The following is a 25,841-nucleotide window of genomic DNA, read 5'->3' on the forward strand; positions in this document are numbered from 1 at the left end:
ATAGTTTTACATTTAAATAATACTATTATTTTGGCCTTTTTTCTTTAAGACAACGACTGAATAAGAAATATAGTTTGAGGTTGTCTAGTTAAAATATTTATTGTGATTTTTTTCGTATGTTAGAGAAAGCAGATGCAAGAGACATTGGAAAGAAGAGAAGTAAAGATGGAGAAAAAGAAAAATTCAAATTCTCACTTCATGGTTCAAGACCCTCATCAGAAGTACAGTACTCTGTGCAGTCCCTATCAGATTGTAAGCTCCTAATTTCTTAGAATAATAACTAATTTAGTTGTTTCTTAAAATGCTGGAAAACCTTGAAACATAGAAATACATTTTTTCTTTTGAAATAACTAAATAAACTTATTCAAGGTGGCCATAAATGCTGGGTTCTCTGATGGGTAGGTATGTTGGGCCAAAGTCCTACCAATGAGACAGAAGCCTGGTTGTCCAAATTGGAGTGCAATTGTCACAGAAGAAGTATCCACATATGGGAGAGGCTTCTGCTGTCGCTTTCAGGTATTGCTCTAAAAAATACTCAGGTTAAATTTATCATCCAGGCCGGGCGCGGTGGCTCACGCCTGTAATCCCAGCACTTTGGGAGGCCGAGGCGGGCGGATCACAAGGTCAGGAGATCGAGACCACGGTGAAACCCCGTTTCTACTAAAAATACAAAAAATTAGCCGGGCGCGGTGGCGGGCGCCTGTAATCCCAGCTACTCAGGAGGCTGAGGCAGGAGAATGGCGTGAACCCGGGAGATTGCGCCACTGCACTCCAGCCTGGGCGACAGAGCGAGACTCTGTCTCAAAAAAAAAAAAAAAAAAAAAAAAAAAAAAAAAATTTATCATCCAAATTAAGTAAATTCAAAGTTACTTGTTTGAGTGGTTAGATGCCAGCCACCAAATGAAAAAAAAGTCTACATCTGGCTCCTTGCTCACAATGGGCCTCCAGATCTTTTACTGTGTTTTAGAAAATAACTGTGAGGCTGGAGACTGTAGAAGTCATTGTTTATATCACGATGCCGACAACCACACTTTTTCGTGTATCACATTGTGACCGAGTGGATGTACAAGATCTATTTATAATAGCCTCATTGTATAAAGGTCAAGTATTTTTGTGAAAATGCTTGGGTTTCTCTATCACTTAAAATCACATTGGAGGTTTTTCGTTTAATTAATATCTTTCCAATTTGGACTTACGAATTATCTCTAAAGACCCCTGGGCTACCGCACTTTTGTCCTCTGTACCAGCTAAAACAGTCTAGGTATAGAAGCCTTTAAACAAATTGTATCAGGTTGAAAGAAAACATGCTATAAAAAGTGATACCTCAACCTATTCAGGAGGAAGACTAGAGTGTCTCTTTTGAGGCTTTATAGTCTCAGCTTTGACTCATCTATCTTGGTGCTTCCAGAGTGCAGGTTATCATTTTCACCTCGTCTTTCATTAGCTACTCAAAATACATGTTTTCACACCTAGTAGTGTGCTTTATTAATAAATTTTTATATTTTTTTCTTAATATACTGTGATGATTTGTATGAGGACATTTTAATAATTATGGCTTTTTACTTTTACTGAAACCTGCCTAGTGATGTGGATAGAAAAAAGTCACTATTGTATTTTTAATTCTACATTAAAAATCATTTTCTTATATTGATGTTTTAAGCAATATTTTTTGACAGTAAGAAACATTACATTAGCAGACTTACTGATGGTTCTTCATCTTTGTGAAAATGGCTAAAACTTTCTCTGAGTTCTTCCTTTGTGAAAATAAAAGTAATGATGCCTCCTTTCTCCTGCTGAACTTACAGTTAGGGTCATCCCAACACATAGAATGTGGTTCAGTTTGGACTGTGGAGTCAAGCTGCTTGAGTTCAATATCTGCTTCAACACTGAGTGTATAAGAATCAGGCAAGTGATAGAGCCTCTTTAAACTCAGGATCTCTATAAATCAGCATCATTGTTTTGGTGAGGGTCCTTGTGAGAATCAAGTGTTGAATCCAGGTAAAGTGCTTAGCACTTGTTGGAAGAGTTACATTTTAGCATACTTACTGCAAAAGCCTTTATTAATTCTTGACTGTGCTAAAGGTACGGTATTAGAATGAACTCTATAGGAGTATTTTGTCTGGCATAAATAAGAGGGTGGCCACGTGAACTTCCTTCTCCCACAGAGTTAAATCTAAGTGCATTTCTGATGGTGTTACAATTCATTTCCTGCAATCAGCTGCTTTGGTTTCACTTGTAAAGGAGATAATTGATAGACAGTAAGCATTCAAGAGACAACTGAGTTACAATTCAAACTCATACGGAAAAAATAACATGACATTTATATTGTTTGTTTGTTTATTTGTTTATTTATTTATTCATTTGACACAGAGTCTTGCTGTGTCACCCAGGCTGGAGTGCAGTGGCGCAATCTCAGCTCACTGCAACTTCCACCTCCCAGGTTCAAGCGATTCTCGTGCCTCAGCCTCCCAAGTAGCTGGGACTGCACGTGCATGCCATTACACCCGGCTAATTCTTGTATTTTTAGTACAGATGGAGCTTCACCATGTTGACTAGGCTGGTCTCAAACTCTTGACCTCAAGTGATCCACCCACCTTGGCCTCCCAAAGTGCTGGGACTATAGGCATGTGCCACCACGCACGGCCTTTATTCTTTATGTTTGATTTGATATTAGATGTGTTATAATTAATTCTGGTAAGTCACTTAAAATTTAATATAAAGAACCCCTGTTTTATTAATTTTTTCAAAGTAGCATATTTATCACAGTGGTCATTAAAATAAAATGGCACTCACAGTTTTAAATGCCATAGGAGATATAGTTTTATAATGGCAGAAGACATGTAGAGATTTATGTATATATTTATATGTCATCTAATATTATCCAATGCATACCCTAATAATGACTTGACAATTAAGAATTCATTTTCTTATTTCCAAAATAAGTGTATTCATTTAGGTACACTAGCTGGCATGCCTAACAAATGACTCTGATGTCATATATATTTCTTTCTCAATTAAAATAAAAAGACTAGTGTTAATCCTTGGCAGGAAGTTATTTTCTAGATGGTATTGAAGAGACCCATGCTCCTTCCATTTTATGCCTTTTATACCTCTAGCATTCTAAAGTTCTATACCAGTGAGAAGAAAAAGAGCTTTGAGGATTGCAGGAGCAAGGTGTCTGAAATCAAAAAAGCTGCATTGTATATCACTCTGGTCTCATTCTATTGAAGATAATTCAGTCCAATGGCCACACCTGACTTTAAGAGGAGTTGGAAAATATGGAATGTGGAATGTGCTAAAGATCGATCATTTCAGGAGAAAGAGGAAACCATTTGGTGAACAATGATCAGTCTTCACCACATTTCACTTTCCTGATCACCAGATACCCATTTCACTCTTCTTCTCACATGTATGTTCAATACTTACCAAGAGTCCCAATCCAAATTATTATCCAGTAATTGCATCTCGTTAAAATATCCAGGATCTCCAAGTCATGTACATGTACACACATGCTTACAGATTACCCATATGTATCCACTCCCATCTCTCATGTAATGTTGTCATTAATATCTTTCCAATTTGGGCTAACGACCAATCTGACCAATGATGATTACAAACTCAGCAGATGATGCAGAGAATGAAATGACAGAAAACTATATAAGTCACAAATTCTGAATAGAAGTTTGAAAGCTCTTAAAGTCCTATTTGAAAATTATACATGCACTCAAATATTGCTTCCTAAAATCAGTTTTATTGAATTAAGGTAATATATATAGAAAATTCACAAATAAAATTCTGATAATAAACTTTTTAAAAACCTAAATTTCCTAAATTTAAAAACCTTCCCATATGAAGAGGAACACAGTAACTGCAATATAAACTCCACTCATAAAACAAAATAGCAGGGGACACATTGTAGTCACTGATCATTCCCAATTCTAAAATTCGGCTGAGAAAGTCCTGTTAAGACCTTTTTCCTGGTATAGAGGGGAAGTTCTTTGGCACTGATTCTGCTCTCTTGGAGGAACTCAAAATTACAAAGTGTAAAGTGGGTTTATGAACCTACACAGTCTTACTCCAGAGTTCACACAACTACTCTGTTATCTCTCCTCTCAATATCTATGAATGTTAATATTTTAAACTGTAAAACTTATTGAAAACTTTTATTCTCTAAATAGCTAAATTTAAAATGTAACTTATAAAGAAATTTGATACAAATGATGACATTAATTACAAATACCGAAGTTTTGTAAGAATGAGTAATCAGACCCTTCCAATATTTGAGAAAAAATGATTACCAGAAATATTAGAGATTTGAGTTTTGCCAGTAACTTATTAACTACAGGGTAAGTTAGAATTTGTGTAGTAATATAGTAATAGAGTTCAGTATCATAGTAACTTTAAAAAAATTGTTTCAAAAAAGCATTAGAATATGACTCAGTGGAATAGTAAGTTGGATATTTTCTGACTATGAGAAATACTGCTAGCTTTTCACAATTTCCTCCTCTTCCTAGGAACACAGTTGTGCTACATTTTCCCAGCCTCTTTTAAATGAGATGTGGCCTTCTAATTTCTAGCCCACAGGACATGAAGCAAAGTGATACATACGAGCTGTAGACTGACCTATACCATGTTCTCAATTGCAATTCCCCTTCTGTTAGCTCACTGCTGTTGAGAGCACAGTATTAAAGATGGCAAAGCCACAAGGAGGGACAGAGCAGGAGTATGTGAATCACTACCTGGAGATCTGCTTGCTGGTCAAGAAGGTTCATTTTGTACTTTATATGAACGAAAAGAAACTATATCATGTTTAAGTCATATTTTTTAGTGTGTTCACTATAGCAGCTACAATTACTTCATGATAAACTAACTCTTGCCAGAAGTAGAGTACTAATAACAAGGTGAAATTATGTGGTGTTTGCTTAACAGTAGAGTAGAAGGCAGTGAAGAAATAGTATTTCAAACTTGAGGAAACCTGGGGATCTACCTCACACAGTGAAATATTTGGTAAAACCAGAACCTGTGACAATTTAGAAGTTAGCCATGTACTCAGTGAACCTGAGTCTCTAAAATAAGTGATTGAAAATCTACTATTCTAGGCAGTGTTAGTTTGTAATATCTACTGTTAGCAAGATATTTCAAATAAGAAATGAGTTCAGGGAAGAATTGTCTGTTTTTCCAAAATAAATGGGGAAAAAAGAGAGAGAAATTTTTGAGATCACAGAACATACAACATTGAAAAAAAAAAGGCTATTTCTTGACCACAATTAATTGGAGATAAGGCTGGTGTTGAAGAGAGCCATGCTCCTCCCTTTTTATGCCTCCTATACTCTAGCATGTGAATTCTGAAGCTCTATACCAGTGGGAAGTAAAAGAGCTTGGGGGATTGCAGGTGCAAGATGTTTGAAGTAAAAACAAGCTGTATTGTTTATCACTTCTGTTCTCATTCTGTTGAAGACAGTTCAGTTCCATGGCCACACCTAAGTATTAAACAACAAAGCTCCATGATGTATTTTGGATATTTGTCCTCGCCCAAACCTCATGTTGAATTGTAATCCCCAGTGCTGAAGGTGGAGCCTGGTGGGAGTTGCTTGGGACCTGAGGGCAGATCCCTCAAGGCTTGGTGCTGTCTTCATGACAGTGAGTTCTTGCAAGATCTGGTCGTTTGAAACTGTGTAGCATCTCCCCCTACTCTCTTGCTTGCTCCCATTCTCACCATGTGAGACACCTACTCCCCCTTTTGCCTTCTGCCATGAGTAAAAGCTCCCTGAGGCCTCTCCAGAAACAGATACCAGCTCTAGGCTTCCTGTACACCCTGCAGAACCATGAGCCAATTAAACCTCTTTTCTTTATAAATTATCCAGTCTCAGGTATTTCTTTGTAGTCACACAAGTATGGCCTAATACAGTCCAGTAAAACTTAAACAACACACCTGGTTGTGTCAAAGATTGTTAAGACTGTGACCTCTTTGTTGCAGCTATCTTCAAAGTAGCCTCTATGAAGCAAAGCAGCAAAGAAATTAGCCTTGGGAATTATGCTCAAGAAAGAATATGGACATGTGGAACTGATGAAACAAATAGATTAGAAGTCCACTAATATATATTTTTTAAAAACTTGAACTAAGAAATTATGGGCTTGGTATAAAAGTCTTTTACTTTTCAGCCTTGCTTCAAATATTGGAACTGCAAATATTTTCTGGTAGGAAGTGGGCCGGAAGACACTCTAGTCATTATCCTCTTTACATATTGCCACATAGAAAAATAGACACTAAAAAATTGCCAGAAAGACCAGGGATTACTTTATACTTCACACTTCTTAACTGTGTACTTGACATGTTACTTAACCTATCTGTAACTCAATTTACTTGCCTGAAAAAAAGCTGTTAAAAATAGAATTTATTCATAGGGTTTATGTGAACTGACTCATAGAAAATACTTAGGCCTTAGCACAGAGTAGGCATTTACTGAAGGTTAGCTATTCTAAATTGACTAAATATCATATCATATAAATAAAAATAAAAATCATATATAATATTTAACAAATACTTCTTAAGGACTTGCAGTAATTTGGGGTTCATCTCACTGGGACTCTACATTTCAGGCTGAAATTGTTATAAGTTCAGACAGTAAACATTTGACATAAAATAAAATCAATGATAGAAGTGGTATTTAAGTAATCTTACATGTTTTATTGCAATCTTCTGAAATATGCTTATAGAAGGCAAAAAGAGCTCTATCACATGTAAAATAAAACATTGAAATCATACAAATGTAGCAAAAGCTTCTTTTAGGCAATAAAATATAATAAGTATGGCAGTTGTAGGCCATATAAGGCTCATAACTAATGTACAAAATATTTTAAGGCAGTTTTAGAGACTGGAGTATAAAATTCTATCTCATTATTCAAGAGTATATTTTTTTCTTAAATTTCTTTCTCAATTATTAGACTTTATTTTATATGCAGCTGTGCTAATTCAATGCAAAGTTACTCCAACTGGAAAGATAAAGACATTTCATGGTTTGTATCATTGATAGTTCACTGAAAGAAATTATAGAGCCCCTGGATTTAAACATTTGCCTTTAAGATCTTCTAAAAGAACTTTTATCCATATATAGTAAAACCAGAAAGCATTATGAGTGTTCTAATACTGCAGAATCACACAACATATTTACAGAGAAATAATAGAACAAATAGGAATTATCCAAGGCCCTTTAGACACTTTACAAATAATTCACATCTTTTATTGGGTAATAAACTTCTTTGAAAATCTTATAAAAATTATGAACCATCTCTCTTTTTCCAAATTCTTCGTACTCTTGGTTGAATGTGTCTTCTAAAGTCCATGTGCTAGAATTTTGATCCCCAATGCTGTTTGGGGATTAAACAGCTCACTGTTTGCTCCCCAGTGTTGGGAGGTCGGGCTAATGAGAGGTAATTAGGCCGTGAGGACAGAGGGAATGGAGTAATGCCATTATCATGGGTGTGTTAGGTATCCTCGTGTGGGTTTGTTATAAAACAGTGAGTTTGCCTATGGGATGACATGCTTATTTGGCCATGGGATGGCACAGCAAAAAGTTCCTCACCAGATGCCAGCACCTTGATCTTGGGCTTCCCAGCCTCCAGAACTGTGGGGAAATAAACTTCTGTTCTTTATAAGTTACTCAGTCTCAAATATTTTGTTTTAGCAGTACAAAACAGACTAAAGCAGTTAGTGTGCACACAAATCTGCAGTGTTTTACATAATAGTTCACTGAGTTCCTGGGCCCCTGAATCTCATTTATAAGATATATAAAACATAGTTTGAAAATCTCTATTTAATAGCACATTCTTATCCAGATTTTACAGACTGATGTTTAGCTAATAGCACTAGTATAGTGATACCAATATTTATAATCAGTTTCTAGTCTAATTAATCTGTGTCCATGTCATACCACTTATTAAATATTTAAAACTTCACCCTTGACTAAACACTGGTGTTATTTTTTTAAATTTCAACATTAAATATTATAATCTCATGTAAAATGTGTGATTATCTTAAAATTTGGAGGAACTATTTTTTGTCATCAACATCATTTCTATAATATGTCAAGACCACATTCTTTACTTCAAGTTTCTAAAGTTATTTTTTTGCAAGAGCCCACCTGGAATTCCCAAGTTTCCATATATTTTATTACATAATGGTATAAAGTAAATGAGAACTTTTTTCAAAATGCTTACATCACAAACTTTATTTTTAATATCATAAGGAAAATAAAAGTTCAAAAGACTTATTAAAGATCAAGGGCAAAGTACTTAATGTGATCACATTAAATATTAAACTTTAGAGAATTTTAGGGAAGACATCAAAATTTCTAATGCATAATGTACAAATGCGGGATATAATTTGGACCAAAATACTTTTACACTTGATGATTTTTAAAACAAGATTTAGAAAAGAGTTAATGAAATGGATCAACTTGAAGGAGCCATGGGGTGCCCAGATACTTGGTCAAATATTATGCAGAATGTATGTTTAACATCTGGAAACTCAGCTGACTTTTGTAAAGAAGCCCAGTCCTGCTCAGTAGCCAGGCTCAGAGAAGAATCCTCACTCTTCTTCCCTCCCCCTCTCATGCTTCATACTTTCCTAAGCTGTAGAGAGTCAACTGCTAAATCTTGAACCTGAAAAGTACATTTAATCTTGTCCTCTTCCTTGAAAGTTCTGCAGATAGATAAAAAACTGATTTTTAAAATTTTATCCATTTTTAATATTTAGCAGTCATCACTGTCAGGAACCTCCTCTCCATTACTAGCCTTCAACTCTCAGCTGACACCTAAAGACATTTCACAATCTTTCTTTTGATTAGAGGACTTATTGGAGGGCTTCTATTAGATTGATCAATGAGAAAAGTAACTAGACCAGAGGGCATTCTGGTCAATGTGGGTATCTCAAATGGTTTTATCTGATGATAGGAGTGCATGAAAAGTATTTTCATTAACATTCATTCTTTTTAAAAGGAATAATTATTTTACTGCATCCTTAAACTTAAGATGATTATTCATATTTAAAAACATATTATTTCATACAAGTTATCACACAATACAGTGTACCTTGTACTCCACAAGGAGTAAACCAAATTATTAACCAAGCCTCTGCAGACAAACACCCTAAAAGTTAGTTGAGGAGACAGCATGCGTGGACATTAGATGATAACTAACATCATCAAAAAAATGTAGCTTAGGCAAATGAGTAATGTAGCGAAAAAGCAATCAATATGTGTTGGCAAGGTGTATGAGAAATGTAAATATTTCAATTTTGAAATGTAAAAGTATGTTTCTATAAGTTTGGCAGGTTTTCATATCTCCATTCTAGAGATATACTGAGCTGACAACTAATTTATATTCTGTGGTCTTAAAGATATTATTCTTTTGTAAACATAGTATCAAATATAGTTAAATCTCAGTATGTAAATTTGTAAAAAAAATTTAATTAAAAATAAAAAGAGGCTAAAATAAATTCACTTCTATTTATCTGTCCAAAATATTTGCAGGACCAAAAATTACTGAATAAAATAATCAAATAGAATAATTTCAGGGATAAGAAAAACATAACAAACAAATAAGCAATGCTCAAAAGTAAATTCCACCTGCATTAAACACTTCAAGCTAAATTATTTATGCCTTACTTCTTCATGGAAAAATTCATTTTACTTAGGTTTTCTTTCTTTTTGAAATGACAGTGACATAGAAACTCCTGGACTTCCTGTAAGTTCAACACAGAATAAAGATTCTATCTATGAAAGTAAAGAAATGCCTCAACTTAAAAATAATTCCTTTTGAACATTCTCATTTGTGGACCATTCTATGTTGCACTGACTAATAACTAGAGTATAGTTATGTAATAACTCTTGGTCATGAGGTATAATAAAGTCTTAAATTATTAAATAGTAATAACGTGAACTTAAAATGAATGAGACAGGCTGTAAAATAGATACATCTTTAAGATTTAACATCTGTTAAATTCATTTTGCATCCTTTATGTATTTTTCACCAGCCCAAAGATAAATTCATTAAGGCAATTGAACAATCTGGAGTGAGCGACTGACAGATCGATTTTGACTAGGATTTTCATGACATAATATATGTTTGTTTTACAGGTTCTTCTGCAATACAGACCTCTCATATGGTCGTATATGCGACATTCACACCTCTCTATTTGTTTGAAAACAAGATCTTTTCATTAGAGAAGATGGTAAGCATTCAAGCTTAGGAAACAGTATTATTTATTTTGTGTGTGTGGGTGCACGTGTGTGTGTGCGCATGTGTATGGGTGATTACTTTCTGTGGTAGAAGGCACGTGAAAATTTAATTAAAATTCTATCTGTGGATGTAAGTTTCCTTATCTTCAAAATTAGATACTCGACCTAAGGGATCTGACATATCCAAAGTTATCTTAGATGATTGCAATAGCTCTGGCTAATTATAAAAAAGGACAAGAAAAAATATAGAGTTACATTTAATTTTTATAGATCCTTCTGTTATAAGCGAAAAGAAAGATACAGAATTTATGTATTTCAGTGAAAATCATAGAAATTATTCCTAGGTAATAATTAATGACCTTCCCATAAATAGGCCACATATGTTTTCTTAAAATAAGATGATATTAGTGAATTCATCCTCAGGCTGGAGAGATACTGCTATGACCTTTCTTGTATCATAAAATAATACAAAATAAATGCTATTTTTTAATACAATTAACAAATTGTAGAAAATTTAGAAAACGTAGTGAAAGGAAATGCAATTAAATATTTATAGTATAAATGGTAAGGCATAGGCCCTATTAACATTTTGTCATATATACTTTGATTTTTCTTCTGTATTCTGTGTTTGTATGTGTATACCTTTTTTATTGGAATCACACTTTATGTTATATTTAGAAACAGCTTTTCACTTAACAAGATATTGTTAACATTTTTTCATGATGCTAAATTTTAATCAGTATGTTTAGTGCTTGCGTAGTATTTATGTATTTTCATAATTTTTAAGCTATCTATTGTTCTTGGACAGAAAAACAACTTTTCTCCTTCCCTTGTGATGGCAAAGTCCATCAAGTGATTAACAATTTATTTAAACAAATGCCCTACTGCTTTTGGGGTTTTTGAATCCCAATTCTGTTTGGGGACTCTAGATATCTAACACTTTATTACTAGGATTTCATAATCTGAAGTCACTGCATTAAAGTATACAACTACATGATGCAGCAATATGATTACACATGAATGTTCATTTAGTTAGTTAGAAAGAGCTATGTTTTAAAAACTTGAACAAAAATTAGCTTGAAACATAAATATTCCAGTTGAATGATTATTATACTTTACTATATGCATTACATTTGTCTTTTAGATTATGCTTGGGGGGCATGTTGCTAACATTTTTCCCCTTCTCTTTCTTCTCATTCTTTCTTCTCCACTTTTTTAGATAAAAATAATTTTTCCAGCAAAAATTTACTATGCAATAGTGTTCACATTGTAAGAGGATAAGGTGCCATCCTGAATATGGCAGTTTCACTATTTTTAATCCAAAGTTAGAAAACATTATACGTGGTTAAACAGCAGAAACAGCAATTTGGACTGAATCTAAAAACTAGCAACATTCAACAATCTAAATGTACTTCTAAAGCCTCTCCCAAGTCAGGACTCTTGCTGAGATTAGGGCTGGCCTTCTCACACCTGCCTTTCTTTTAACCTCTTTGCATGCTACTGGCCTATGTGCTGTCTCAGATATGCTAGCAAGTAAATGCTCTAACTCGTTGGACTGCTGAAGAATACCATTAATGCCCCATCAATGGTAGACTGAATAAAGAAAGTATGGTACATATGCACCATGGAATACTATGCAGCCATAAAAAGGAATGACATCATGTCCTTTGCAAGGACATGGATGAAGCCGGAAGCCATTATCCTCAGCGAACTAATGCAGAAACAGAACACCAAACACCACATGTTCTCACTCATAAGTGGGGATTGAACACCGGGAACACATGGACACAGAGAGGGGAACAATACACAACAGGGCCTGGTGTGGGATGGGGTTGAGGGGAGGGATGGGTCAATAGGGGCAGCAAACCACCGTGGCACACATACCTACGTTAACAAACCTGCACATTCTGCACGTGTATACTGTTTGTTTTTTTAGAAGAAATAAAGAAAAAAGAATACCAGCAATGCTTTATGGAGTGCCATAGTCTCATGTCTGTCATGAGAAGTACTCAAACTCCCTTTAAAACCACAAAATGTAAGCAGAAGATAAAATATTATCCTGTGCTTTCTGCACGCCATAAAAAGAATGGGGTGCAAAATAATCCTTTTGAACTTTTGGTAGTGATACTGATAAACTAAAATTTAAAAGCTGATCATTTTTAATTTTAAAAACTAAGACTAAAAACTCACATCTGTTTATTCATTGATTGATTCAACAGATTTTATGAATTACCTATTATATGCTATTATATGGTAAACAATATGCTATGTTTTGAAGATACAGTGCTAAGAAAGATTGACAAGGTCCTCCCCACAAAGCTTAGAGCCTAATGAGGAAGGCATACAATTGAGTGAACTGCAATAATACAATTAGAACAGAAGGCACACAAGGTGCCTGCCACGTAGTAGGTGTAGGTGAATTAATATTTGTTGGAGGAGTAACCAAGTGAAAAGACGGTTAAATGAATGAAAAAAAATGAATGAAAGACATAACAGAAACATGCCATCCTTTCTAATGGGTAGCCAGGGAAGTCGTCCCTAAGGAAGAACTGTTTAAGCTGAGACCTTAAAGAAGTTAGGCAAGTAAATGGGATAAAGTGTGTTCAAAGCAGAGGGAATCTTATGTTGGAAAGTTTGGAGATGAAGAAGATTCCACTGGGTTCAAGGAACTACTAGATATTGAAATTATAAGGGGAGAAGACTTAAAGGCAGCTTGAGGCATGGGTGAGGTTCAAGGCATAAAGATTATTATAAATCCTCCCTTTGGGGAAGTTTAAGGCTTAAGGTGCCCAGAGGTTCTGGAATTAACCCAGTGTCTGGAACAGTAAGTGACTTCCAAGACTGTAATGAACTGACTAGTGTTCACCATCTTCCTGTCTTGTCTGCTGATTCTTTTAGGTTAGCATTCTGTGAGGGTGATCTGGTTTCCCTGGTAAATATGAGAATGTAATAGAGATACAATGTCTTAAGAAAATACCTATAGGAAACAATTTCTGTCTTAATGAAATTTTGTTAAATGGAGTACATTGCTAAAAGTTACAGCCTCAAAGACAGTAAGATCAGCAGGTAAAATAAAGTCAAGAACTTACATTTATTTAAAGAAGTGGTAAAAAAAAAAATACAAGAAAATCAAGAACAAAATTGAGGAAGGAGCAAGATGTTATAAATTACATTATCCAACTTCTTTCTCCTCTTGGGTATTCTAATGGTTTTAGTTTTATGTAGATCTGGGAGTTTTACTAAAGCCTCCTTCACCTGTCCGAATCCAACTCTTGCATCTTTTAGAATGTTTGAAATGAGCTGAAATAAAAAGAGTGAAAGGGTCTTAGGAAAGGAAACTTCTAATTTAAGTCTTACGCATGAATTATGCAGCATATGTATATTGAGTGCCTATGAAAAACTCAGTGTTTCAGGCACTATTGTAAATCTCTCTCTTTCCCTAATTGTAACCTAAGGAACTTTGAAATCCTTGAACAAACTTTCTCAGCATGAAACCATAACTCTTATTAATAGCATTACTTTACATGAATCAGAAGTATTGTGTAGTGCACTAAAAATAAAATGAAGTATGTAGAATTGTTGTATTTAAATTCCTTGTGCCAAAATAATGTTAGTACTTTGGCAGATTATTCAAATTATAAATAGGTGCTAATACTGGAATTTGTTATTTGGACCAGTTCTTTATATTTCCAAATACTTTAAATCATTTTATTTTCTAATGCTCTACAGTTTAAAGAAAGGCGGTGGGGAGTTACACTAAAATTTGTTGCAATGGCAGGAAGAAATTAACACATGTAGACCAAAAATTATGACTAGTAAAATATCTGGAACTTATTCAACTTTTAAATACTACTTTGAATTTGACTTCTATTTTGGATATTATTCAAATGTAACTTTTGCAGTAATTCACCTTTTATAACTACTATGTCAAGGCATTTTCTTTCCATTGAAAGAATTAGTTTCAGGTATTGGCTTGACTCATGAAAACTTAAAAATTGACAGGGTTCAAGTTATAGAAAAAGGTTTATATTTAAGAACATCTATGTAAAAGTTTTTTTAAGGCACTCTAAGACATAATTCCAGAGTTTTCTGAATTTTTTTAGTAGCTTGCTAAAATATACAAAAGGGATAAAAAGAAAATGACAGTTTCCTCCATTACTTCAGTGACTTAAAAACTATTGCATCACTTTTGTCTGTATTTTGAATGTCTACAATATTTTAAACCATTCTGCTGGACACACGAGTGCACTGATTAACTCCTTCTTAAAATTATTATCCTGATCTTGCAAAGACACTCCTGTCTCATGGGTCTCCTACCTCGGGGAAGATTGAGCTCCACAGCACAGTCATGAGAGCAAGGCAGTTTCCAGCTGAAGTAATAATTTGCTATAGGCTGATAAGTGGGTTTCTGGTTCTAATTTAAGTGTCTGTTTTGTAAATTTACAATCTGGTTTGTGGCTATTGCATAGAAATCATTGAGACAACGTAACTAGGAAGAAAAATAGTTATTGACAAAATCGATCAAAATTGACTTTAATGTAGTTAATATTTCATCTTATTTTACTTTAAATGTTAAAGTAAGCTGTGAAAGTCAGAATTTGGCTATAGTATATATCACTTTAACATTCACATACTTTTTTATTTCCTTTGGCATGGTTCAGCCATAAATCAGTAACGTAAGTTCTAAGTAGAACTCAGGTATTATTCTGAATTATTCCAAAGCAGACTGGCTTCAGGAGGTCTAACATTAGAATATGAGAAGTATCTGCCTGGGCAGCTCCTTGATTTGGCAGGACAAAGGACAGCCTCTTCTCCCTGCACTTCTCTGGATTCCTCCACTGCCATGTGTAATCATGGGGATCTTCTGTGGAGGAACACATTGTTAGGGGAGGAAGGGTAAAGCGTAGACAAGACAGTCACTTACCACTTTATTTACCTGAACACATTCAAGAAAGGAGCCTTTAAAAAAATTAGGTAGCAATGGTTAGTTTTTAAAAAATATATATTAAGCACTAGTGTTAAAGCATTAACCTGTAAAAATAATGACTGATTAATTTTGGACTAACTGATGTGCTTTTTGTGCAATCTCACACAATCTTAAGCTTTTAGAACTGAAAAGTGTATTCTAGTTCCGGTCTCTCATTTTGTAAATAAAGAAGCAGGGCTCCAGAAACTTTAAAAGATGGAAAGAAATACAAATGATAATAATGCTTATATTAAGAGAGGTAGAGATATTGGGTGATTTTGTTCTTATTACCACCATATTGCTCTGTTGGTGATAGTGCTTTCATATTGGAAAAAGTATTACTTTAAATGGAGGAGAATGCTTTTCAATCTACTTTCCATCTTTTAGGCAGATTCTGCTGAGAAACTTAGAGAATATGGGCTTTCCCACATCTGTAGCCATCCTGTGCTGGTGACCAGAAGTAGGTCTTGTCCTCTGGTAGCACCACCAAAACCACCTCCTGTACCTCCCTGGAAACTCATTCGTCAAAAAAAGGAAACCGTTATAACAGATGAAGCTCAAGGTATGTATCACATCATTTTCAAATCCTTCTAATTAATGTATGAAAGTCTAACAGTTTCATTTGTGGTGAAAGATGTATGTCAAGGAAAATCACCCAACATTTCATCTAAAGCCTATGTTTAATTGTATGCCCAAATTTTATGTCTTTAAAGGATGAACTCTTCACATCTCAGAAGCTAAAAAGTTTGGTTAATGTCTGACTTGACCACATATATCAAGGTCGTTCTTTGAGTGATGACATTGTTATTATTAGTGTGATAGAAAAATTGTTGTAGCAAAGTGCAAAAACTTCCCAATCTTTGGTTTGTTTTTTTCGTTCCTTCCTTCCTTCCTCCTTCCTCTCTCCGTCCCTCCTTCCTTCCTTCTCTCCTTCCCTCCCTTCCTTCCATCTTCTCCTTTATTGTTTCTTGAACCAAAGACCAGCATCCATTTGACACTTGCAAGGAAAACAAAATCCTTTATTTTAAAATGTTATATTTGGGTTAAATTCACATAATTTCTTAAAACAGTTATTCATTCAGGGCATCAAGGAATAGTTGAATGAAAGGAAGAATAGTGAACATGTAGGTAACTTCTGATTTTGCTACTGATTGCTGTGTAATTCTATGTAAGCAAATACTCTTTTATAAACTGGGGTTACAAATCTAACAATTGGTAGGATGCTGTAATGTCAGTATCCTACCTAGAGGCTCTTCACATAATTGTCTTTCTAAATTGAAAATTAACAGAAAATGGCATAGAACAGTCAAATAAAATTTATGTATTCCATGTCCCTGTCCCTTTGTTTTCCCCTAATAATCACCCCTAATGTTTAATTCCATTGTTCACCACGGTAATCACGTGCTGTGTCCTTTACTCATGGAGAATTTCTTTCTTCTAGATCAGCCTCAGACTCTTTAGGAATATCCACAAATCCTCTCCCGACCTGCTGCTTTCTTTTCACCTCATGATCATTACTTTGCTACAGTTTTTGTTCTTCCACTGCCGTATTCATATGGTAGTTCACATTTCCTTCTTATATCCTAAGCAATTGTGTTACAGAGGTTAACTAAGGGAACACTTCTTTTAGTAAAATACTTTTATAGAAACTCATTCCTGTACTTGAAATAGCAAATGCCAAGTAATAATTCTGTAAGACATTGCTAACTTTCTCCCTTGAGACTTAATTGTTTCACATAATCTGGAAAGAAATCGAAGAGTAGACAAAAGGAATTGAATACTGGAAAGATCTATAAACTCTTTCAATAAAAGCTTCATGTATGGTTTTACATTCCTATTTCACACTGTTGAAATTTGCTGAGTAAATAGTTAATCTAACCAGTACTGTATTAAATGTTAAATTCTGTATGCAATCTTGAAAGATTTTTTTAAATATACATCATACTTTCTAACTACTACTTTTTAGAGTTAATAGTAAAGAAGCCTGAACAATTCCTTGAGATTTCAAGTCCATTTTTGAATTATAGAATGACTCCGTTTACAATTCCAACAGAAACGTAAGTACATAACATTCTTCCTCACAAATGCATCATGTTAGTAAATATTTTGTGATGTGTCTGGTTAAAAATAACACCAAATGGGAGCATTTTGAAGAACAGTAATTTTAAAATAAGCCCAAATAGATGTAAAAACTTTAAAAGGACATTTTCTTGACCTTTTATAGTTTGTAGTTACATTAATCCACTTAATTAACAAATACTTTTTGCTAATTTCTTGTGTGTGTTATGAGCTGAATGTTTGTATGCCCACCAAATTCATAGGTTAAAATTCTGACGTGCCAGTGTGGCTGCATTTGGAGATAAGGCCTCTAAGAAGGCAATTAAGGTGAAATGAGTGATAAGGCGGGGGTTACAGATCTGAGAGGATTGGTGACTTGTGAGGAGAGACACCAGAGAGTTCCCTCTCTCTCTCTCTCTGTCTCTTTCTCTCTCTCCAGGCACACACACAGTGGAAAAGCTATGTGAGCACACAGAGAAGGCAGCTGTTGGCAGGCAGGAAGGAGAGTCTTCATAAGAAACAAACCCTGCTGGCACCCATCCTGACTAGTCTCAGACTTCCAGTCTCCAGAAATGTGAGAAAATAGATTTCTCCTATGGAAACCACCTAGCCTGTGGTATTTTGTTATGGCAGCCCGAGCAAGCAAATACAGACTTTGGTATGGAGAAATAGGGTGCGGCTGTAACAAATATCTGAAAGTGTGGAAGTGGCTTCCACATTTTCCTTGTTCTCTTTCAAATAGGCTTTCTCACTTTTCCCTATATGGGTAGGCTGAGAATTGTCCAAATCGATTTCTCTTTTCTAGCACTTTACTATAAGGAGTCAAGAGAAGGCATGCCGCACTTTCAACACTTTGCTTCGAAATTTCCTCAATCCAATATTCAATTTCACCGCTCACAAGTTTTACCTTCCGCAAAACACTGGAACACAGAAAATTCAGCTAAAGTCTTTGCCTAACAAGGGTGGCTTTTCCTCCATGGCCCAGTAACATGTTCCTCATTTCCATGTGAGACCTCATCAAAATGGCCTTTACTATCCATATTTCTACCAGAATTCAATTCACAGACACTTACGTATTTTCTAAGAAGATTGAGGCTTTCTCTATACCTCTCCTCTTTCCTTTTTGGGCCCTTTCCTGAATAGTCTTTAAAGGTCCATTCATGGCAGTGTAGGCTTTCTTTAGCATGTACCTCAAAACTCTTCCAGCTTTTATTACCCAGTTCCAAAACTGCTTCTGCACTTTTAGGTAGTTACTATAGCAGCAATGCCACTTGTAAGCATCCATTTTCTGTCTTAGCCTGTTTGGGCTGCTATAACAAAATGCCATAGACTAGTGGCTTGTAAACAACAAAAAAAATTTATCTCTCATACTTCTAGAGGCTGGAAAGTCCAAGAACTGCATGCCAGCAGAATCAATTTCTGGCAAGGATCTGCTTCCTTGTGCATGGCATCTTCTCACTGTGTACTCACATAGTGGAAGGGGTGAATGAGCTCTCTGGGGGTCTTTTACAAGGACACTAATGCCCTGCATGCAGGCTTGAGTCACCTCCCAAAGGCCTCACCTCTTAATACCATTATTTCAGGGTTTAGGATCTCAACTTACAAATTTGATGGGGGAAATGTACACACACCTACAGATCACAGCACCTGCCTTCCCTTTCATCTAGTAAGTAGTGTGTTCTGTCGATGTGTTTTGTAAATTAATCCAGTTCTTCCCCTAAAAGGAATAATATTTAAAGTTCCTAAAATAATACATTTCAGCTTTTTTTATTGCCTATCTACATGAAAAATCTTCAAATATTTGACAACATTTATATATGCACCACTCCATTCTCTTATTATTAGGTTTCTAGATGTGTAAAAGAACACTGTGTAAGTAGTTTTCCAGTCCCACTGGACATTTCAGTTACAAAAGCCAATGGAATTTCTATTCCTATTAAAACTACTATTAATTAGCCTTCTGTCACTTGGACACAAACAGTCCCAACTGATACTGCAATATAATAGAAATGCAATGCAATATTATCAACAGTATCATTAATTTAGTCAAAATTTGGGCTATATTAACCACTTGTAATACACACATTATTAATATATTAAATAATGTCTTTCCTTCTTAAGTAGAGCTTCCTTGCTTCCTGGATGAATCATACTTAGCATTATTACTATACTATCTTCTAATAGAGGGACCTCAAGGACTTTGAGGAACAATTACCCTAACATTCAATGACCTGAGACTACTGGGTTTTCTGGGGCTTTGTTTCAGTGATTGGCTTAGTTGCAGTTTTAATTTTTCTTTCATAGAACTAATGATGTCTTTATCAGTTCTTAATATTGTCTGCTTCCAATAGCCTTCCCATCTCCAAATTTGTCTCTAATTTTCTGAGTGTAATGAGTAACATCACCAGATTTTTAGAATTAGTTAACTAACATTGGCTTGTATATACTTATAATAAAGACATTAGGGTTAGCATATAGGCTTTGTATCTACATTGTAATAATTGGATATTTAACGTAGTAACTTGGGAATCATAGGTATTAAGTAAATATTAATTGAATTGAAAATATTTTGAAGTACCTAAGTTATTCAGTATTTTAAATTATGTTCTTTCCTTTATGGTAGGCACTAGGCACATGTGGCTATATAAATTTTTTAAGTTAATTAACATTATGTAAAATTACAAATTAATTTCCTTAGTTGCATTAGCCACATTTTAAGTTCTCAGTTGTCAAATGTTCTAAGTAAACATTTTTATCATTGCATAAGTTTCTTCTAAATATTAAAAGGAATGAACAAGTGACCTGACCATAACTGTAGCATTTTACTATAACAGTATTATTATATCATTTTTAGTTTTTATTTTAACCTATATTCATAGATTAAAATGAAAAGCTCATCCATTTATATAATACAACATAACTAAGTGGCATTTTCTTTGCCCTGTTAAGAAGACCAATTGAATGTAATTGTCCTAATACGATAGTTAAAACATTTCAACCTTTTAAATCAGTTTTATTTAATAAATAAAATTGTATGCTTTGATGACAAATATACTAAAATTTGTGTCATTGCAGTGATTATACAAAAGCAATATTTCTTAAGTTCCCTTTTATAGTAAGAAATACTTTTTTTTTTTTCCCCGAGATGGAGTCTGCTCTGTTGCCCAGGCTAGAGTGCAGTGGCGCAATCTTGGCTCACTGCAACCTCTGTCTACCGGGTTCAAGCGATTCTCCTGCATCAACCTCCCAAGTAGCTGGGATTACAGGTGTGTGCCACCACACCTGGCTAATTTTTGTACTTTTAGTAGAGGTGGGATTTCACCATGTTGGCCAGGCTGGTCTCTATCTCCTGACCTCAGGTGATCCACCCGCCTTGGCCTCCCAAAGTGCAGGGATTACAGGCGTGAGCCACGATGCCCAGCCAGAAATACTTATTTTAAGATAAATTTTGAATTGGTTGGAATAAGGCCTACTTCAAATGTTCTTTAGCATCATAAAATTTAAAAAATAATAAATTAAAAGATCCCCCTTATCCCAAGGATATTAAAATAGAGGATTGAGAGGACACGAGGATTAACTAGCAAGGGCACTGTTTTCGTGAGGAAAAATTTATTAATTAATCAATGAAAACTCTGACTGAAAAAATAAAGTGATATGAAAATATTATATGTAAAACAAAGATACTATTGAAAAATGACCTCACTTTTCTCTTTCACATTGTCTGTTTTACTGCTTTGGTGAGATGACACAGCTGCTCAAATTATGTTCCTAAAAGGAGTAGACAATATAAGAGTGTAAGCTGGTGAAAGATGAAAGGCAGTGATAAGAAGTTGGGATATTGCCTGGAGGCAGAAGAGAGCCAGAGAGGTTTGGAGTATTTCATATTTAGAAGTACTCTAATTTTTTTTTTCTTGTTTCAAGTAATTATGCTGATGGGAAAAATCTGTCTGGCTTTACAGATTTGGCTACTGTTTTAGAACAACAAAAAAGCATCTTATCTACTTTAATCATTAGCACTGATGAATATTTTCCGTTATTACCAGCTAATTAAATTACATGATTAAATGATTGTCATAGAAACGTGGAAAACCGGGTGTGTCACTCTTAGGGACCAAAAAAAAAAAAAAAAAAAAAAGACTAAATACAACAGCAAAGACAATGAAGAACAATGAAGAGAAAGGGGGAAGGAGGAGGAAGAGGAACCCAAATTCACTAATATTTGAACATGACCATAGGGATAGAAAGAAAGACTGTGAAGTTGAATCTGAAGTTTTTGTTGAATCAGAAGAACTTTACAAATAGGAATAACTGGTGTATTGGATGATATTAGTGCAGGGTATGATGGTTGCCATTAAAATTGTGGTAATTTTTAATGCAGCAATAGGTGGCTAATACATGGTTATACACATATATCAAAGACTAGCAAATTTACACTTTGAACGTGGGCAATTAGTTGTACTTCAATTATCCTTTAATAGAGTGGTAAAAATATAAAAAAGAAAGTATGTAAAGGGATTTAAAAAATAAAATAGAAATTCTAGAAGCAAGGAATATAATAACTAGGACCCAGAACTCAATAGATGTGCTTAAGAACACATTAGATACAGACTAAAGGAGAATAAGCAAAATTGAAAATAGATTAGAAGATAATATCTAGACTAAAGCATGGAGACAAAAAAAAATGGGGAAAAAAGTACAGTTAAGACCTATGAGACACATTGAATATGACCAGCGTACTTGCCAGTGGTTCTCAGAAGTAGAAGATAAAGAGATTTGGAAATAATTAAATCATCAAATCTTAATGGCCAAAAGAATCCCTAAAGGGGAAAGTTTAAGTCAAGATTCAGGAAGTCTTAGAAAGACTAAGTAATATAAATACAAAGAAAACTGCAGCTAAACATATCATAGTAAAACCAAAGACAAATATAATGCAATAATATAAAGCAATAAAAGTGAAATAAAGACTGCTATACAAAGCAATATGGATGAATCTCACATACACTCACAAAATTTAGACCAAATAAGTCTGGTACACAAAGTACATGGTTAGTTTTCAGTTATCTTATTAATATACAGTAAGAAAAGAAAAATTTTAAAAAGCAATACATGGAGTTGGAAGTAACCAGTGTGGTTGTCTGTGGTGAGGAGAGTTGGCCATGATGGGGACATGCTTCTAGCAGGGTTTGTGGGTTGTTAGTAATATGAAAAACGCTTGATCTGAGTAATGGTGATATGACGATGTTTACTTTGTGATATTTCAGCAAGTGTATATTCATTGTTTAACAATATTTAAACATGTATTTTAAGCTTCAATAAAACTGTATTAAAATCATTGAATGGTCTGTACCATCAGTCACACATAAAATGGCCATTAAATATGTTTTTAGCCTTCTCTTGGATAGACTACAATCTGTGATAGGAATATAAACTGATAAGAGAAAAGCAGTCAAAATTTAGATCTGTAGCATGTTCATTGTGCTTTACTACTTTTAGATACTCTTTACATCACAGGCAGTTAATTTACACTTTTATTTATTCTATTTAAGTTTATAATACTAGGGATATTCTTCAAATATTTTACCTTTAAGACTTTGTCAGTTCTATGCATCGACAAGTGAACGTTGAAAAGTGGGTAGGGAGGGAGCACTACACAGCACTACTAGACAAATATTGGCAGTTGTCAACGTCAAGCCATGCAGCACAGTTTTATAACCAGAAAAAAACATTTCCTGCTACTTTGGTTTTAAAATTTTGTTATTGTTGCAAATTAATAAATCTACTTTTATTCTCAAACTTTTGGGTTTTTGTTTTGTTTTGTTTTTTGAGATAGGGTCTTGCTCTGTTACCCAGCTGGTCTCAAATTTCTAATTTCAAGTGGTGCCTCTTGCCTCAGTCTCCCAAATAGTTGAGACTACAGGCACGTTCCACCATGCCCAGAATAAAATTTGTGTTATAATTTCTAATAAATCAATGTAGTAATCTCTATAAACACTTAAAATAAATTAGTTAAATTTATTTAAATATTTTACATTGCATTTGCAACTTTACTAGGTTGTTTTCTCTTCAAGCATTTTAAAAGCCAAAAATGAAAGCAAAAAAGTCTTCGCAAGTATTTAAATCATTACAAAGTCAAATAATCAAAATCACGTATTTGTAGAAATTTAATTTTTCCTATACATACTATTCGTGTTTACAAACCAAAATTTTCCTATACCTTTTAACTTAAGCATATAGCTAAAATTAAATATTAAGCTATACATTTAAAGGCCTAATTTCTAGATTATATAACATGCTAAATGCTTTCATGTATTATAAAAACTCACACATGGTTTCTTAGTCTGTTCTGGCTGCTATAACAAAAATACCATACACTGGGTGGCTTATAAACAACAGAAATTTATTTCTCACAGTTCTGAAGACTGGAAGTCCCAGATCAAGGCACTGGCAGATTTGGTGTCTGGTGTGGGCTCACTTTCATAGATGGCTTCCTTTTCCTCTATAGCCTCACAGGGTGGAAAGGGCAAAAAATTATTCTGTGGTCTGTTTTGTAAGGATTCTAATGCCAATCATGAGGGCTGTACCCTTGTGACCTAATAAGAGGCTCCACCTCCAAATACCATCACATTGGGGATTAGGTTTCAACATCTGAATTTTGGAGGAACACAAACATTTAGTCACACACAGAATTTTTCTAAACTTAACATAAAAATGTTAATGCTTCATGATTTCTGATTAATGTTATGCTTAAGCTACCCACTGTTTTAGTCAGGGATCTCCAGAGAGACTGAATGAATGCGGAATATAGACATCGACACAGATATAGATAAAGATATGAATATAAATATATGACAGGAGGTTCATTAGAGGAATTGGCTCACTGGTTATGGAAGCTGAGAAGACTCAAGATAGTTGTCTGCAAGCTGGAGAACCAGGGAGGTCAGTAGCGCGTGGTTCAGTCCAAATCTAGAGGCCTCAAAACCCAGGAAGCTATGGTGTAACTCTCAGTCTGAAGACAAAGGTACGAGAACCCAGGGAGTTGTCAGCACAAGTCCCAGAGTCCAAAGGGCAGAGGCCCTGGGCTTTTGATGTCTAAGGGCAGAAGAAGGGCATCCCAGCTCCAGAAGAGAAAGTGAATTCACCTTTCCTCTGCCATTTTCTTCTGCCCAGGCCTCCAGGTAATTTGATGGCACACATCTACATTGAGGGTGGATCCTCTCTCAGTCCACCGACTCATACGCCAATTTCTGGAAGCACTCTCACAGACACACCCAGAAATAATGTTTTACTAGTCACCTTGGCAGCCCTCATGCCAGTCAAGATGGCACCTAAAATTCACCACACTCACTAAGATGATGATTTTGCTATTCAAAATAATTTTTGTTTATCTCTTCAGGTAGTTGAGTTTGCGTATCAGAGATTTTGTGGGTTGTAAGAAATAGAACTGCAGACCTCAAGGACAAATTTTCTTACAATTTAAATAGTCATAGCCAGCCTTTTAGAATCTCTACGCCAATAGGGACCCCAAATGGGCTAGTTTCATAACCTAAATTCCCTGAGTGACTTACGTTTTCCTTTTGTCTTCTTTCAGCTGTATTACTTGATTGAAGTCCGTGAAATTCTAATACCCAGATACAGGTGGCTTCATCACCTGATTGGATTCTACTAATCTGTTCACTGCTTGAATCTGTTATTAATTCATTTACATATTCATTTCTGACAGAGCCAAATCAGAGATATGTGAATGACATTTCATCCTGCGTGGCAGACATGCCCCTTGTCCTGCTTTGCTGTCGCAGGTCAACATAAGAGCAAGCCTGTGTTTTAATGAGCCTTTGAAGGTGACTGCTGTCACAGCTTTCTATCTTAGGAACATTGTCTTTGTAGCAACACTCCGGGACTTACCCATTCTTGGCTCCTGGCCATGTCTGGTAGAATTGGAGACTCACAACCAAGTTTGTGCCACCCTCTAGTGGCAGTTTTATGTAAATCAGAGAAATTTAGTTACAAGTGAATTTTTACAGAACACTAACTGGAAAAAATATCCAAGTTGATGAAGTCTATATACATGGAATTTAATTTTATCTTTGAAACACACTTACTTAAAAAATGCATATACTACAAAAATGTCTTTACGTACCTATAAAATTCTAGCAATAGCAATGGCAATTTGGAGTCATACCAGCAATTACTTGAAAGGAAAGACTATATGCTTGGGTAGCTGGTATGAATGTCACAGTGATAAACTTAAGTGCTCAAGACTCATAATTAAATTTCTGACCCTTAATTCTGTTTCACTGATACATCACTCTGATACCTAATTAAATCAATTCCACATATCAAATTTCTGTTTCGATCATCAAAACCCAAAGTTGACCACCAAAGCTTTAAAACAAATAATGTTCTAGAATTTTTACATCAATTTGTTGACTAATATACAATATTTTTAGTAGCATAGAAAGATATTCAATGTTTTAACATGAGGTAAAAAACATTACTGGTAGTAAAAGAATGAGAATGACAAATAGAACACAATCAGAACTTTCTATTGTTGACAAAAATGCAGTTGTTTATTAATAACT

General features: G+C 34.7%; 1 protein-coding gene and 1 long non-coding RNA gene across 2 annotated transcripts in view; one reads left to right on the forward strand and one right to left on the reverse strand.

Moving 5' to 3' along the window:
* The window catches only part of LOC123573016 (uncharacterized), a 105,936-nt gene extending 80,971 nt beyond the window's left edge, over positions 1–24,965 (reverse strand). The window contains exon 1 of the long non-coding RNA XR_010586274.2: positions 24,828–24,965. This is a non-coding gene — a long non-coding RNA (uncharacterized lncRNA). The remainder of the gene's footprint in view (positions 1–24,827) is intronic.
* The window catches only part of ADGB (androglobin), a 232,929-nt gene that overhangs the window by 86,587 nt on the left and 120,501 nt on the right, over positions 1–25,841 (forward strand). The window contains exons 9-12 of the mRNA XM_005552076.5: positions 124–252; positions 10,137–10,231; positions 15,592–15,766; positions 17,171–17,261. Coding sequence (XP_005552133.3) covers positions 124–252; positions 10,137–10,231; positions 15,592–15,766; positions 17,171–17,261 — 490 coding nt within the window. The remainder of the gene's footprint in view (positions 1–123; positions 253–10,136; positions 10,232–15,591; positions 15,767–17,170; positions 17,262–25,841) is intronic.

This window comes from Macaca fascicularis, chromosome 4 (assembly GCF_037993035.2).
Source record: "Macaca fascicularis isolate 582-1 chromosome 4, T2T-MFA8v1.1".
Classification (NCBI taxonomy): Eukaryota; Metazoa; Chordata; class Mammalia; order Primates; family Cercopithecidae; genus Macaca; species Macaca fascicularis.